The sequence below is a fragment of the Schistocerca nitens genome, chromosome 1, assembly GCF_023898315.1.
Source record: "Schistocerca nitens isolate TAMUIC-IGC-003100 chromosome 1, iqSchNite1.1, whole genome shotgun sequence".
Taxonomy (NCBI): Eukaryota; Metazoa; Arthropoda; class Insecta; order Orthoptera; family Acrididae; genus Schistocerca; species Schistocerca nitens.
Genome location: NC_064614.1, coordinates 355,379,057 through 355,397,173, shown reverse-complemented (window position 1 = coordinate 355,397,173; position 18,117 = coordinate 355,379,057). Strand labels below are relative to the sequence as shown.

General features: G+C 38.1%; 1 protein-coding gene across 1 annotated transcript in view; it reads right to left on the bottom strand.

The window, feature by feature from the left end:
* The window catches only part of LOC126235721 (golgin subfamily A member 3-like), a 72,123-nt gene that overhangs the window by 11,560 nt on the left and 42,446 nt on the right, over positions 1-18,117 (bottom strand). The window contains exons 2-4 of the mRNA XM_049944496.1: positions 12,696-12,870; positions 11,136-11,277; positions 7,412-11,052 (exon numbers count right to left, since the gene is read on the bottom strand). Of these exons, the coding sequence (XP_049800453.1) occupies positions 7,412-11,052; positions 11,136-11,277; positions 12,696-12,827 (3,915 nt within the window). The 5' untranslated portion in view covers positions 12,828-12,870. The remainder of the gene's footprint in view (positions 1-7,411; positions 11,053-11,135; positions 11,278-12,695; positions 12,871-18,117) is intronic.

The following is an 18,117-nucleotide window of genomic DNA, read 5'->3' as shown; positions in this document are numbered from 1 at the left end:
TGGAGTACTTATTCTTTAGTCCTTTTATAGCTGTAAGTACTTCAGTATTGGAGACTTTGTGAAGAAACATTGATGCCTGTACTGGTATGGTTTCTATTAGTGTTTGGTGTTGAGTATTTGGTCTGTGGCAGTTGTTCTTTATCAGGTTTTCTGCTATTTTGCTAAAATAGTCATTAAAACCATTTACTATTTTTTGGGGATCTGATGTGATTTCATCATTTAGGTTCAGTTTTAATGTTTTGTTTATAACATGCTGCTTACTGTTTGTTTCATTTTTTACAACTGTCCACAAGCCTTTCATTTTATTGTTAGATTCCTTTATAAATTTATCATTGTATAATTTTTTTGCTTGTTGGATAACTTTTCTGTAGATTGCAAAATAGGTCTTACAATATGACCTAAACTGATCATCGACGTCATGGTGTTTCATGTGATTTTTTAAGTCACGCTTTTTTTGGCTGGAAATCCTTATCCCTTTTGTTACCCATGAGTTTGTGTGTTTGTTTCCGATTTTCCTGGATTTTAGTAATTAATTAACAATATACTGGTGTTTTCGAGGGCACCATAAACAATAGCTCCAAATCTGAAAATTTGTTGCTAGGTCTACTTTCAACAGAAATACAGTCCAAACAAAATTTTTAAATGTTCTAATAATTATTAAAGACAATCTGTATTTAATAATCTTTACTTGTATAGCTAAAATCTTAATAAACTGTTCAAAAAATCTTTGCACCACATGAAAACCTGCAAACACGTGTTGGCTTAAAGTCAAGGGAAGCAGGAAATGAAAGCATAAACCTTATGAAACTGAAAAAATTACTTCACTGTGAAATAAAAACAAAACAATAGAAAGAGTAAAGGCAGTATGTTCAAAAATGCACATCTTTGTGCAACTATAAACTCAAAATGTTCAATGCTGTTTCTTGACGCTGGGCAATGTAACATGCTTGGATCCCCTTTGGTGTGCTGTTAACAGGTTGGTTCAGATGTTGATCAATCCTGGCCCAATTTTTTGATGGAGGCTCTTCTGAAGTCTTCCAGTGTCTGAGGAGGATGTCTATAAAACACACTTCTAGTTTCAACTGGTCCCAAGCATGCTCAATTGGGCTGAGGTCAGTAGATATCATCCTCCATTGCATTCAGTGTATTCCTGTCTCCTGAAGGAAAATGCACACAAGGAGGGTACAGTGTGCTCAAATATTCTTCATCATTATGCTTTCTGTGACCTGCTATTTCATGGTTAGTAATGGTGTCTTCGAAGTTGTGCTTCCAAGATATCTGAAATGGGGAACTGAGTCTAATTTCATCACTTTAAAAAATAAGTTCTAACTTTTTACTTTCTTGTTGATGGTCATTTTTACTGTCTTGGTGTTACTTATCTTCAGTTCATGTATTATCATTTTGAAAGACAAATCCATCACCAAATTGTTGACTGTAAGGCTTGACAATAAGTGTAGTATCTTGCCTCAATACTGCACAGTCCTCAAGTTATCCTCAATAGCAATAAGAGACATCGAACATCTACATCCACATAAATAGTCTGCAAACCACTGTGAAGTACATGCCAGAGGGTACTCTGCATGCTGACACATCTTAGGATTTGTTCCCATTCCAGTGTTAAATGGGGCACAGAGAGAATGACTGCTTAAATACTCTGTGTGTGCTGGAATTTGTCTGTTTTTTTCTTCGTGGTTCCTACAGGTCATCACTTAATACTGGTTCTTGAAATTTTCCAAGTAGGCATTTATGGAATAATTTAAGTCTATCTTCAAGAGTCTGGCAATTCAGGTTTTTCAATATTTCTGTGATGCTCTCTCAAGAACTAGAACTAAAAAATCTGTGCCGCACTTCTTTATATACGCTAAATACCCACTGTTAACCATATCTGGTATGGGCGCCACACACTTGAGCAGTATTTTATTATGGGATTCACAAGTGATTTGTAAGTGGTCTCCTTTATAGACTTACCGCATTTACTCAGCATTCTGCCACCTAAACTATGGCTAAGCCTATGTGATCATTCCATTTCATATTCCTACAAATGTGTGCACGATTTAAGCTTTAAATGACCCTCTTGAAAAAAAAAAAAAAAAAAAAAACCAGTGTACGCAAGCTGTCACACAGATGGCTATACATAGCAACTTTGTATGGTCAAAAAGAGTACAGATAAATAAAGAAATAGTAAAAGAGAATTATGTAACAAAAAGCTATCCAATTACTGTAAGTACCAAAGTATTACATGCACAAATGTGATTTCTTAATACAGTTAGAGCAGGTAATTTAATGAGGCTGTACAAATTGGAGCCTTGTAAAGGCACAGTGAATTTGAAATGATTCACTCATGCTGCCTCACGCATGAAATAATCACATTTTCAGAAATATTTTGGGATTTAAAATTAAAAGAGAATAATGAGTTTTCTTCCAGATTCACTACACGAAGTCACTTTAAATAAAAAATTACCACACACTAGCTAAGATATGTTAGGTAGCTAGATGTGATATTAGAGGATACAGATAACTATTTTTCTCAATCAATGTTTCACTGATTGGAGGAAAAAAAAGGCTGACTGGCAGCTAGCATCTCAATTGAGCTGAGACCCATAATGCTCTGCGTTCAAGCTTGTATAGGGCTCATTTTGAACTCTGACTTTTTGCAATTGTATCACTGACTTCAAGTCATTCATGATATAGACAATTTCAAACATTTTAATGTTATTCCTGAATCTCATGATTTGAACATTTTTTCATTGTTACTGTGTGTATAAATTTTCATGGTAAATGAAATTACTGAGGACTGATTTAGTCAATATTAGAAGAAAAATTTTTCCTGGCAGATCTACTTTTGAGCAAGCAAGTATCAGTATACTGATGAAAATTAATCATCATCTATTGCAGTTACTATTATTCACACATCAAGATTGCTTTGAAATAAATCATTTCCACCAATTTTGTGGAAAATTTATTTAAATACTGCTATGTGTAAATACCTTATTTGCAATGATGTTTCAATGGAAAATCAGCATGGACTCAGAAGGGCAAGACTGTACGTACAGACAGCAATATGTAGATGTCTTAATAATACATTAAATCTAACACATAAGAAATGATCAATAATTGGGATATTTTTAAATTTGTCAGAAGCATTTGACATGATTTATCATGAAAACCAGCTTACTAAGATTGACCACTGTGGCATATGCGGTCTTTTAAACCTGTGGATCGAATCACTCCTGGAGAATTGTAAACAAATTAAACAAGTCATTTGACTAATGTGATGTAGTCAAAAGTGGAAAACAGTCACAGAAGTACTGTCAAATGTGGGCACAATCAAATATTGTGTGTTATAAGTCATTTCGTACTCTGTATTAATGATCTGGGCACAAATGTTGATGTGTACAAAACTATTGTATTTATTGATGACACAACAGTTATACTAAAAGGTGAGAACAGTGAGGAACTAAAACAATGTGTAATTTGTGCCATGAAGCACATCAGCAGTTGGGCAGACCACAGCCAGTTATTTATAAATAGCAGTAAATCTGCCAAAGTTATTTTTCATATGCAACAAAACATTGCATTTTACTTAAGGATGGTCAAATTTAAAATAATCCTGTAAAAAAATACCTTGGATTTTGGTTGCAAGATAACTTGAAGAGCATTAAACATATTGAGTATGCCAGTTTATCAATGAAAATAATTAATGTTTGAAAATATAACATGGATAGATAAAAATTCTACTTACCATACGGCAGCAGGAGAAAACATAAAAGATGTAGAAAAGAATGAGCTTTCAGAGCCACTGGCTCCTTCTTCCAGCAGAAGGGTTGAAGGAAAAGGAAGAGGAATCTAGAAAGAGAGATCAATGAAACGGACTGGTGATGTTTAGAAAATGGGAAGAGTCATGGAAAAGCCACCCAGAGCTGTGGGTTAGGAGAGACTTACTGGAATGGATGAGAAGAAAATACTGATTGTTGATACCTGCACAAGATTAGATTTGAAAACATGACAACTTAAAAAGTGAAGGATAGGGTGATAAGACAGAGGTTACTGAATAAAACATTGTGAACGGGTCAATAGGAGCAGAAAGCTAAGTGCGTTATGCATGACAGATGGGTATGGGGGAATGGATAGATCAGAAAATAAACAATATAAAATAAAAGGAAGAGGAGAAAAGGAATAGTTATTGAAAAGAAATGTTGAGACCATAGAAATTAACATAAATTTAGGCCCAGTGGGTGGCGAGAACCAAGCACATGTTGTGAAGTCAGTTCCCACCTGTGAAGTTCTGAGAAACTGATGGCATGTGCAGTACAACAGGCTCCAATGTCACAAATGTCTTGTTATAGAGCATGCGCTGCAACAACATACTGTGTATTGGCAGTATATTAATGATCTGGGCACAAATGTTGATGTGTACAAAACTATTGTATTCATTGATGATCTTTGCCAATTCACTCTTACTGACAACTTGATGGTAGTCATACAAATGAAGAAGGACAATAAGAGTTTACATAACAACAAGTACACAGGTGGCTCTCCCTTTGACAACATAAGTTCTGCCAGTTACAGAGCTGGTGTATGTGGTGGTAGGAGGGTGAGTACATCTGAAAAGTCTTACAGCAGTGATAGTTACAGTGATAGGCTGGTTTCCCAATCTTGCACATTTGGAGACCCACCAGATGGTATGGACATTGATGATGGCTACTTAGTGGCACTGCTGCAATTGTTTGCACTAAATTACTGATGTAAACACCACCATATGCCCTGCCTATCCAGCTGGCCTATCAGGGCTCGCACCCACCTTTCAAAGGCAGCAGCACAGACACTCCACCTGTTAGTTGTGATTTCTCTGCATTGCCACAGATATCTTGTTACACACTGTTGCCTTGGTTCTCAATTTTCTATATCTTAATTTTTGATCTTGCTATGCCCTTTGGACTTATTTTGCCATGCCGTCTCCGTTGTCTGCCATTCTCTTGTGTTGTCTACCCATTGTTCTCTGGCAACTCACTGTTGACTCTCTCGGCCGGCCTGCAACTGCTGTTTCTGAAATAATTTCTGGATTTGTCTGACTCTAGTCGCTATAGGTAGGAGCCATTAGAGAACAGAAATGTGGGCAGAAGGAGGGTCTGACAGGATACTTCAGAGGTTGGAGGGGGTTAATGGAAAGATATTTTAGGTTTATGTTGTGACAAGAGTTGTATTCCTAAGTAGGACGTGATGGCCCAGAGAATCTGGTGTTGAACTAGGATGGCTGGGACAATTACATACAGTGAAAGCTGTGGTGAGGCTGTTGGTACATTGCTGTAAAAAGTCTGCATCTGGACAAATACATTTGCCTTGAATACCATGGGTATTAGGGAGAAAAAATTTGACATGGAAAGATGCAACTGTCAAAATGTAAGTACTGTTGTTTGTTTGTTTGTAGGTTTAATATGAATAGAAGTGTGTATATGACCCTCAGTGAGGGTGAGACCAACATCAAGGAAAGTGGCATGAGATTGGAAAAGAATAATGTGAAATTTAATTGGAAGAATGTATTTCTATACTCCAAAAATTTCAACAAGCCAATTTCACCATGAGTCCATGTGGCAAAAATGTCACCAATGTATCTAAACCAAACAAGGGGTTGATGGCTTATGTATCCCAGGATAGCCCCCTCCATGAAAAGATTGGCATAGCAAGGAGTCATCTTAGTTCCCATGGTCATACCCCTTATTTGTTATTATGTCTCCCCCTCAAAGGTAAAGTAGTTGTTGGGAAGTGTAAAGTTAATTAACATGAGTAGGAAGTACATCATAAGTTCAGAATCAGGTGGGCACTGGTTGAGGTATTGTTCTGTAGCAGACATTCCATGTACAGGGGAATGTTGGTGTAGTCGGAAGGTAGCATTAATGGTGAGAAGCAAGGTGTGGTGGAAGTGGGACAGGAACAGATTTCGGATGATCTAGGAAACGATTCATATCTTTAACTTAAGAGGTTTGTCTTTGCACTATAGTCTGCAGAAGAAGGTAACAGGTGAGAGTGCATGGTTTGGGTGGAGAAAGAAATTTTATGCATTGGGGTATTAGTCCTTCTAAGAGGCCTCGGGTTTTCAGTATGAACGCTAGGTCACTTTGTATCTTCATGGCAGATTCTGTATGCAAAAGTGTCAGAAAGCTGGTACTGACCTTCATTCACATACTCATGTTGATACTGTACTAGAGTGGTAATTCTCTTGTCCGCTGGGAAATTAATGATGGAGTTATCAGCTTTTAGAGCATGATAGAGGCTTCAGGGAATGAAGTTCCTTGGTCTCCAGAGGACAGGTTAGGGTCATGCTGCAGGGATCTGAGAAAGGATGATGAAGCAACATTGGATCTTAGGAATTTTTGGAAAGCTCGTAAGTGGTGATTTTCAGGTAGTGGTGGCGGATCAAGTTGGGATCTTAGTCAGAACTGTTCAAGACAAGATTCAGTGTTTGGTTTGCTGTTGAAAAGCTTTATAGATTGGGTTGCAAAGTGTTATTTCCAGTTGACATTATGTATGAAGGACAGTAAGTCCTTAACCAAAGAGCCATGATTAAGTGCATGTTTAGGGCTTAAAGTGAGACCATTTGATAAAAAGGATTATTCATGATAAAGGGCATTAGATGAAAGATTGAGAACACTGTACTGTTGAGGCTGGTGCTTGTGATTGTGATTGTGAATTTTTATTGCTCTGGGAGGCAGTGGTGAATGCTCGGGGATGTTAAGCAGGATGGTGAACCGCAGTTTGCAGAAGAAGTGTTGAGGTTGATAATGTGGCTGTTTAAAGAGCTGCAATAGGTCATGGATTGGAACATCACTGTTGAGGTACTTTAGTTGAAGGTAAGATGGCTTTTTGAAGTGAAATCTGGACTGTTGTTGCACTTTATAATTGGCTTGGCAGATGATACTATCCAATGAAATGAGAGGGGCAGATAACTGTAGGATTTTATAAAAGGAGAGAAGTCTGGGGGAGAGGAAATTGGCAGACAAGATGTACACATCATAGATGAGCTGGGTAAGTGCAAGAAATTGCTGGTGAAGAGTGAGATTAAATCCAAAAATATGGACTTTCAAAGAAGCTGTTTTATACATGGGAGTTTGATTCTTTAAATAAACATGGGTGGGAGACGTATACGTATCCTGTAAAATGATTTATTCCACATCTTTTGATAAAAAATTGGTCAAATGATCTATGGAACGTGTAATTAGCTAACTACATTTTGTACCCTGTACATCTCAAACCATCTACAAATTTAATCATATATGCTTCTTCCTATACTCTATATACAAAAAAGGAAAATTTTGTTATTTGATATTATTCCTGGTGCAGCAATTTTAATCAACAGTAATGTATTTACTGATAGGCCTCATTTTCATTAACATTAAATAAAATATTAACTTACCTCTCTTTTTAATTCTTCGATTGATTTCAGATAATGATCAGCTTGTTGTTCAGCCTCCTGTAATCGAGCAAGTGCTTGTTGATATTTCATTTCCTTAGCTTTTTCACCAAGCTGACCAATTACCGTAGGAATTTCAATGTCACTGACATTTTCTGTTTGTTGTATCATACTCTGCTGCTGCTCCAGTTTACCTTTATACCTTTCGAGTTCCAACAAATTATTCTGATATTTTTCTGCTAAATTTTTCTGTTGCTCTAACTGTTTGTAGCTGCTCTCTAACTCCATTTCTAGCTTTTTAATTTTTGCCTGAAGTGTAGCAGCATCAGATTCATCTTTGCATAATTCATCTTTGTGTATGCCTATCTGCATTTGAAAAAGCTGAAGTTGTCTCTCTGCTGCTTTGCGACATCTTAAATGTTCTTTCACTTTCTTCAGTAAAATTCTTGTGTTTAATTCATAACGCCTGTATTTTTCATGAAGTTCAGATTCCAGTTTTGTCTTCTGACATCTTAAAGTTTCAATCTCCTTCCTATACTGAACACACTCTCTGTCATATTGTTTGCAAAAGTTACATACATTTTTATTTTTTGTTGTACTAAGCACATCACTTTGTGGCTTACCTACCAGCTTAAACCCCTTTGCACTGCACAATGAATTCTGAAAAACATTTATATTTAGTTCTCCAATTTCTTCTTCCACACAGTTCCTCGATGGCATTAATTTTTCTGCTTCTAATAGTAAATTTTGTCTGTACTCTGATAAGAATTTAAGAACTGCAGTCACTTTTACTAATTTAAATACCCAGGTAGCTAAGAAGTTTTCCTCATTACATTCTTTCTCTTGACACTTATTATCAATATGTGAGGCTTCAGGCTCACAATTATTACACTTTTCAAGAAACATCTGCAGTCCTGACTCCAGCCAATCAGTAAGAGTTGATGTTATTTGAACAGGAGATATTTCTGGCTCACAGTTAAGTCCCTCAACATATTTAATTATGTTTTCAAATTTGCTGTTAATCTCTTCCTTTCTTTCATGTGCTCTGTGATTTATATGCTCTAGTATCACAACTGTCTGTAGGAGATGGAATCTGGATAAATCTACTTCTTTCAACAGTGAACAATTCTGATTTGTTCTGTCTTCCAGTTCTTTTTTCACATTAAAATTTGTTTCCTCAACTACCTGTAGTCTTTCCTTTAGCTCCAACATGCCTTTGTTCCTAGAGTCTACCTCTTCTCTTATTGTTTCAAGGTGAGCAGAAAGGGTATGCAGTTCTTCTTCGCGTGACTTAAGAACTTCTTGCAACTTAGAGTCATTAGACTGAGCTATTGATAAAGAATTTTGCAATTCAAAAACGTGATCTTTAAGTTTGAGGTTTTCATTCTTCAAATCATGAAGCTCCTGTTCCACGTTATTAAATTCAGTGGTGCTATTTTGTTTACAGTTTAAACTGTTTGTCTGTTCACCCTGTACATGTTCTTTCATTGTATAAATTCTCTTACTCTCTTCAAGTTTTTCTTTCAAGTCAATTATTTCATTCTCTTTTTCGAGCAATTTTGTTTTCATTGCAGTGTAACTGTGCTGAATACATGAAATGTCCTCACGCAGTTGTTTGATTGAGGAATCTATTTCAGCTTTCTCCCTCAAGGCTGCTGAAAGAGTGACCTCTAAGGCAATTTTTTCATTTTTAATGTCCATTAACTGTTGTTCTGTTGTTTTTAAAGCATCCTTAAGATGTTGGTTTGACAATTCAAGATGGCCATATTTGTTTTCTATATTTTGTTGACATGCATTTTTTTCATTTATGATTATTTGTAGCTCATTTGCTTTAATTAAAAGAGCAGCATTTTCCTCTTCTAACTGCGTAATCCTGTTGTCTCGATGTATAATGTCTTTCCTGAGCTCATCTACCTGCTGTTCTAGTTCAGATACTTTATCTGCAGGATTTTCTAGAAGTGATGTAGTCTCAAGACTTTTAGGGTCTTTTGAAGCAACTCCTTCACTATTACCATCAAGGCGAACCGGACTCAAAAGGACTGCTTCTCGACTGAACATTTCTGCTTGGATAACTTCAAGTTTCCGGACCAGGTTCTGTTTTTCCCTAACCATCTTCTGCTCCAAATCATCTACCAAATTTTGCAGCTGGGATTTTTCTGCTCTTAACTTTTCAACAGCTTGTGAGTAAGACATCAAGTTTGTTTGAGACACCATTAGGTCCTGTTGTACTTTCGTTCTTGCAGCCTGGCTAAGGTGCAGCTGATCACGGTACCAAGCAGTTAATTTCTGGGAAGAAATCAAATCATTTTTCAGAGTTGTAACACTGTTTTCAGCTTTCAGCTTTCCTTGAAGAAGTGACTGACACTCCATGTGCAAATCTGTAATCTTTGATTTTAAACCAGAAACTGATCCAATCTTAGACTCCAGTTCCACTTGAAGCTCCTGCAACTCAATACGCAGTTTTTCATTAATGGATTCCATGCTTTTCATTTCATCCTTGAGCTTATTTTTCTCAGCAGCAGACAAATCTACAATAGATTTTAATTCTAAGTTCTCTTTGTTTTTCTCTCTCAGAAGTTTTTGAAGTTGATCATTTTCAAGGTACAAATTTTCAGACTCTCTGAAGAGGGATGTAAGTTCTGATGCTCTGCTTGATTTTGCCTCACTCTCTAAAAGCTTTACTTTATTGCTAGCATCCTGCTTTTCTTTACGTAATATTTCAATTTCCTTAAGAAGACTTTCAAGCCGCCCTTCAACATGTGCTTTCTGTCTAAGTGCCTCTTGGCACTTTTCTTGCCATTTTATGGCTAGTTCACTTTCCGATTTTTTTAGAAGGACATCACTTCTTTCCTTACTTGGATAAATATCACATACATTCCTGTTATGTGGATCTTTGTTTGTACTCTCTGAAGGGACAAATAATTCACACTTGTTTAGTCTCACTCCATGGTCCCTAGAGTTCTTTCTTGAATTCTGTTTTTTTAATGGCAGTACTGAAGGGTCCTGAAGTAACAAGCGCTTAATGCGAAATATTTCTTCTTCATAGCCACTTACATCTGACACACTGGACACAGTTTCTACTAGGTCAGAACAATTTGAGTCAGCATCAAAATGAGATGATGAAAGTGATATATTATCAAAGCACCTTTTAGCTGGTTCCCATGCAATAAGATTGTCAGCACTACCATCACGATTGGAGTTTGTTTCAATATTATGCATGACCCCAATATTTGAGGTATTTTTTAGTTCACAATTATGCAGTGGCATGGAAATACTGCCACTGCTCTCTCTATTTTTAATACCACAATTCACCCTTGAATTATAGTGAGACTGCTCAGGAATCTGGGAATAGTTTTCATTGAACCCAGAAAATGAAAAACTTTTAGGTGAATTATAAGAACGATCCTTATCGGCAGCTTCAGCCTTCTTTCTGACATACGAATGTATTTGTGTCAAAAGTGCATCTTTTTCAACAGAGCGTACATTGCATGTGTCAGTATCTTGCAAAAATTCAGAGTGCTGAATTGATTTCATATCCTTGAGATTATTTTTATCCATTTTGGGTATCTTTTTTACAGCAGAGGCATGAACTTCTGGAATGACAGTGTGTTTGATGATATCATGAGGATGTGTTGTAATAGTCCCTGAAATAGAAACACAAACTGTTTCAACCATGAATAGAATTACTGAAGTTCAAAGCATTGTCACACTTGCCCATGTCAGTTACCTTTCTCTTCTTCTGAACATTTCACAGCTGATGCCTCTGTAACTGAGTGCTCATTCACATGACATCTACTACCCTCCACATTTTCCGCATAATATGTGCCAAATGACAACTCTGAAGCTGCAGATTCCTCATTACATTCAGTCTAAAACAAAAATGGCTTATTAAAGCAACTGCCTCTGCTTAAAATAAAAATAAGGTTTAAAGTTTTGAAGCACACATCTGTAGTGATTAGTGTAAAAATGCAGTGTCACTAATGAAGAAGTATCTTGTGGAGATTGGATCTCTGCAGAGTTTCATGGTAGATCATTGTGCACCCATTTTGGAGCAGCATTCTACAAGGCTATTCATGTGTACAATGTCAGCTTCTGTTAACTGGATGCAAGTGCAGAATGTTTCCCAAACATTTATAACAGACTATATTATCTATTGGGCAGTGATTTAGTACTCATACATGGAAGCTGATTTCCCCCTCCCCCCTCCTTCTCTCTCAGGGATTTTTTTCTGCTTTTAGCTTGATGTCTTTGGTAAAATAAATATTGCCCTTACTCAATTGCAACAAATGGGTCTAACATAAAATCGTTAATATAACACTTTTAACTTGTTTGCTTCAAAAGAAGTGTGGTACATTACTAAGAAAAAATCCTTGATACTTCTATATAAACCACAGCATTTATCCAACACTGCAACGTAACTACGTAATATTGTTTGACTTCATTGTTTGTTCCCTGCAATTAATAACTGTTCTCATGGCCTTCAGGACTTTCATTTGATTATACAAATCTGTGAGACATGGGCTAAATTACTGTGTATCCAACAAACATTACTATTGCTTTTAAAATTGGATTGATTTATTCTAACCGAAAACTAACCTGTATATATTATGTACCACACAGGATTAAATCAGCCTTCCCGTTTATGTGCCTAAACAAGGGCATTTGTAATTATGAACAGAACAGATTGCTACTCACTGTAAAAATCAGAGACTGAGTTGCAGACAAGCATGATGAAAAGACTGAACCACATTAACTTTCGGCCAAAGCCTTTGTTGGAAGAGAGAAGTGCATATACATTCACACAAGCAAATACATCTCACACACACACACACACATATGATCACTACCTCTGGTCACTCCAGCCAGAGTCTGTTTTCTAAAGAAGGCGGTGGCCAAATGCTAATATACAACAGTCTTTTCATTATGCCTGTCTGCAACTCAATGTGTGAGCTTTATGAAGGGTAGAAATCTGTCATTTTCATAATATTGTTGATGTTCTAACCTGGACTTTCCACTGTTAGATATTTAAACTTACATGTTTATGAGTCAATTCGAGGAAAACTACATCAAGGACAATACACAAAGTGATGATACCCGTCCAGTACAGCAGCAATGTTGTAATTGTACTTTCTGCTACATATCACATATGGAATTCGAAGCATTGCATGGGCTGTAACATTATTAAAATTTTAACATGGTATGTCTCAATGTGTATTCTCTTTGATAGATCAAATTTATGTTCATAATGCTGCATGTAATTTTGTGTGTTGTAATCTAGTAATGTTACCTTAAATTCTGTATCAGCATTGACAACAACATCAAAGGCCACTCTCGACCCACCGTTCCATTCTGCTATGGGAGCAATAATGACATTATGTTGAATTCCATTGGCATCAATGTATAGATCATGTTTCTCCATTATCCAGTGTACATTGCAGATTCATGATTTTTGAGCACACAATCTGAAATTACAAATGACTGGATAACTGTTATTCAAGGAAAATTACATAAGCACAAAATTAAATGCATAAACAAAATATTCATACCAAAATCATAGTTGGTATCTTTTCCCCTTCTAAAAACTGGAAAAAGTTTGATAAGAAAAGTACTTTCTGGCTGTGTGCAGTTTGCCTGTGCCTTTGTACAATTTTCTAATTTTTCTTAGTGGGCAACAGGTTTATACAAAGATTATTGCATAAATGTAATGTGACTAAGTGTGAATACCACTATATTAATCACACGCAGTGGACAGGTTGGGTCTATGCATTTATAATAAATCGTTATGTGGTGATGTGCTCAATGGGATTTAAATCAGGGGAATTTGCAAACCAGTTCATTTGCTGAATATCGTCTCATTCCAACAGCTCCTCCACCTGTGCTGTTCAATGCGGTCAAGCACTGTCATTCATAAAAGTGAAGTCAGGACAAAACACACCCCTGAAAAGATGCACATGGGACAGGAGTACAGTGTCGCAATAAAGTAGACCAGTGAGTTTACTATGTTCAAAGATTTGGGAGTCAGTACACCCATGCTACATTGTGCCTCCCTGCATCATAGCACACAGACCACCAAAACAATCATGTCTGATGATATTCCTGGGTGCATTACATGTCCCCACCTCTCATCGTGTGATGTGGTCCAGGTGTTATGGTGTGGGGAGGCATTATGTCATGGGGGTTACTGACCTCTAAATCTTTGATTACAATACACACCACGGTCAGTGTTATTGGGACACAGTACTCCTTCCACATGTGCATCTTTTCAGGGGTGCATTTGGCCCCGACTTCATTTTTATAAATGACAATGTGCGACTGCATCGAACAGTGAATACGGAGGAGCTCTTGGAATGGGAAGATATTTGGCGAATGGACTGGTCTGCCAATTCCCCCAACTTATAGCCGTTCCAGTATATGTGGGATGCATTGAGGAGGTGTATTGCAGCAAATCCACATGTACCAATGGCCATCCAGCAGTTTTCAGCAGTGCTGATGAAAGAATGGAAAACCCTTCTATAATTACCTTGTGGCCAGCAGAGCAGGCACTGCCATCCATGATGATCACACCCCTTATTCTACCTTTTCTAATGTCCAAAGGACCATCATAAAATGCAGTGAATTCAGCATAATTATTGTCTTTGAACACAACTGTCATTTCTGTTGGTCTCATTGTGCATTACTTTCAGTTATCTTCTGTTCTATACTGTAGCAATTCTTTCTATGTAAGGTCCAAGTTTCACTAAGCTATGATACTTGGCAGTGCCACACATGCAAAAGTTACTTTCATCCTTAAGTTTCCTACATCAGTGTATATATTAATCAAGAAATACTATATTTTACATGTGGAAAACTAATACTTTCTAGTGGATGTCTACTTCACTTAAAATGACATTTATTTATCAGTGTAAAATGCAACCTGTGTTTGTAAGTACACATACAGGGGTATAGGGGAAATAAATGTAAACATTTATTTTATAAAAGTAACTCAAATCATAATATGAGCATTTACAGTAAACCATTTTGTCATATTACGTGATACAGTTGCTGACCAGTTGTGCCTTTCGGTCAGTCCATTCCTGACTCAATAAAAGTGCCATTTTTTCCTTCATGAGATGATTCAGATTACTGGACAGGAAGAGTTCACTAATTCAGTAGATGTTTATGGTGATGAACATGGCATCATGTACAGGGCACGTAATATTGGAAATTGTAAAGTCTGTTGGCAATTTGTGGCTAATAGGTGAGAATCTTCTCCTTTCTATTCTGAGTAGTCTTCTGTTTGGAACAACCTAGTATTCAGAATAAGCAGCTTCTCTGTTTTGAGGTGTAGGGAAACATGCAGAAGACAGCAATCTATGAATATTTAAGGGACTTTAATAAGAATATACAGAATTCTGCATGAAATAGGGGACATTATTTTTCAGTACATGACAGACCTATTTATGTATTGGAGAAAGAGCTTCTGTGACAAGTACTTCAAGATGTGTAGATCTTCTGTAACACACTTCCTGAAGACAAGCTTTTCAATAGTGGCAACAAAGTGTGATGATGCTGGGGAAGGGGGGGGGGGGGGGAAGAGGAGAAGGTATGCATTGACAACAATGTCAGAATTTGAAAGAGCAAACAAAACAGCATGTGATGCAAAAACTGTTTCTGGTAACCTCTTATTGTAGCTCATGCAGTCCTAAAGTAAACAGGATTCACTAAAAGGACTCCTTCTTTTTATTGTGCCTCTGTATAGTATTATTTGTGTAAGAGTGAGTGGAAGTTTTTTAAATGTTTTTGAATCATGTAGCTGAGATGGAACTTGGGTACCAGCTCAGTATTCAGCTAGTGGGATGTGGGAAACTGACGAAAGACCACATCCAGGCTGGCTGGCACATCAACCCTTCTCATTATTCAGCCAAGGAGATTCAATCCAGGACCAGTGCACCTCCCCATCTCAGAAGCGGCACTTGAACACACACTACTATCTGGGCAGATATTCACGTCTAAAGTTGCCCCTATTATTTTCTAGAGCTATTGTGTTACTGCTGCTGTTCATTTTCATTAATATAATCATGTTCACCTGGGCCACAATACTAGAGACAAAAATGTTTCAATATGAAATGAGCAGCAGCATTAAACAATTATGGGAGGGCCTAGAAGTAGTCATCCTGTAAGCTCACTAAAGACCTGCTCCCACTCACACATTACAAGTGGAAATTCTATGAGTTACTCAACACACAGAAAAATGAAGGGGCTCCAATGAGTCACATTAAAAGGAAACAAATGAAACTTCCACACAACTTCTTGCAAGAGAAATTCACAAGAAGCTATGACTATGCACATTAGTTTCTGCAATTATACAGCCTGCCAAAAAGACACAAGGAGGCCACATCACAGTCATCCACTATAAGTGACACAGAGCTATCGAAACATTTTACAGCATTGTTAAGCCCACTCTTTGATAAATGCCAACATCATTTTGGAAACTCATGCTACTTTCTGCAGTGAAGGAGAACGCCTAGGAAAAGGTAACATAATGGTGAGCTCCAGTGTGGTCTCCCTCCTCACCAGAACCACATTCTCTTACTGTGAGTTAAAAAAACACCATTTTATTTATGTGCTGCTTTTATTAATGACAAAGCATGACATAAATTATGTGCATGTCATAGCATTGTTGACAATGTGTCAGTATCTACTACCTGCAGCTTTCAATTTCCTGGATTTTTTAGATCTGGGAAACAATAGTATTCTGATTGAAAAGATGGGTGTCAAATTTGTAATCACAACTTCAATCTAATAAGCTTAAGTAATTCTTGACAAAAACTTTCACAAAAAAATACACATGATTTTGTATTGACTTAAAAGTAAAACTGCAACTAACTTACCAAAAGGTGAACTAACCAGACTAATTTGGGTCACAGCCACCATACAATAAATAAAGTTATAAAAACACAGATATATAAATCCATTATTTAAACCTTGGCAGTAATTAACTTACAAAGGAAAATTAAGAGTTCACAGAAGTTGATTTCCTATGTGCAGTTTTGCATAATTCAGTTTGTTAACAATTAATTGCAAATAACTAACAATTAGTTTTTAATTACATTATTATTTTAATTTCTAACATTTTTATGTGTTCTTCTACAGAAGTTGAATATTTTAATACAGTTAGCTTTTATCATTACATTATCATGTATGCTCTTCAACTAACCTAATGTTATCCTGTTATTTTTTTTTTGGAATTTTCTAAACAGCAATTTTACATAAAATAGATGCACTGAAAAATCAAAACAACACACTTTTAAGTTTTACAGCAATTAAAAGCTTGTACATAATTACAAAATCAGTGACAAATATGAACAGAAGTTATGAGACTTAACAAAACTCACAACTTTGTATCGAGTCAGGTGTACTGAGTAGATGCTTCTCGGTGTATTACATTGTAGTATACATCTACACTCCTGGAAATTGAAATAAGAACACCGTGAATTCATTGTCCCAGGAAGGGGAAACTTTATTGGCACATTCCTGGGGTCAGATACATCACATGATCACACTGACAGAACCACAGGCACATAGACACAGGCAACAGAGCATGCACAATGTCGGCACTAGTACAGTGTATATCCACCTTTCGCAGCAATGCAGGCTGCTATTCTCCCATGGAGACGATTGTAGAGATGCTGGATGTAGTCCTGTGGAACGGCTTGCCATGCCATTTCCACCTGGCGCCTCAGTTGGACCAGCGTTCGTGCTGGACGTGCAGACCGCGTGAGACAACGCTTCATCCAGTCCCAAACATGCTCAATGGGGGACAGATCCGGAGATCTTGCTGGCCAGGGTAGTTGACTTACACCTTCTAGAGCACGTTGGGTGGCACGGGATACATGCGGACGTGCATTGTCCTGTTGGAACAGCAAGTTCCCTTGCCGGTCTAGGAATGGTAGAACGATGGGTTCGATGACGGTTTGGATGTACCATGCACTATTCAGTGTCCCCTCGACGATCACCAGTGGTGTACGGCCAGTGTAGGAGATCGCTCCCCACACCATGATGCCGGGTGTTGGCCCTGTGTGCCTCGGTCGTATGCAGTCCTGATTGTGGCGCTCACCTGCACGGCGCCAAACACGCATACGACCATCATTGGCACCAAGGCAGAAGCGACTCTCATCGCTGAAGACGACACGTCTCCATTCATCCCTCCATTCACGCCTGTCGCGACACCACTGGAGGCGGGCTGCACGATGTTGGGGCGTGAGCGGAAGACGGCCTAACGGTGTGCGGGACCGTAGCCCAGCTTCATGGAGATGGTTGCGAATGGTCCTCGCCGATACCCCAGGAGCAACAGTGTCCCTAATTTGCTGGGAAGTGGCGGTGCGATCCCCTACGGCACTGCGTAGGATCCTACGGTCTTGGCGTGCATCCGTGCGTCGCTGCGGTCCGGTCCCAGGTCGACGGGCACGTGCACCTTCCGCCGACCACTGGCGACAACATCGATGTACTGTGGAGACCTCACGCCCCACGTGTTGAGCAATTCGGCGGTACGTCCACCCGGCCTCCCGCATGCCCACTATACGCCCTCGCTCAAAGTCCGTCAACTGCACATACGGTTCACGTCCACGCTGTCGTGGCATGCTACCAGTGTTAAAGACTGCGATGGAGCTCCGTATGCCACGGCAAACTGGCTGACACTGACGGCGGCGGTGCACAAATGCTGCGCAGCT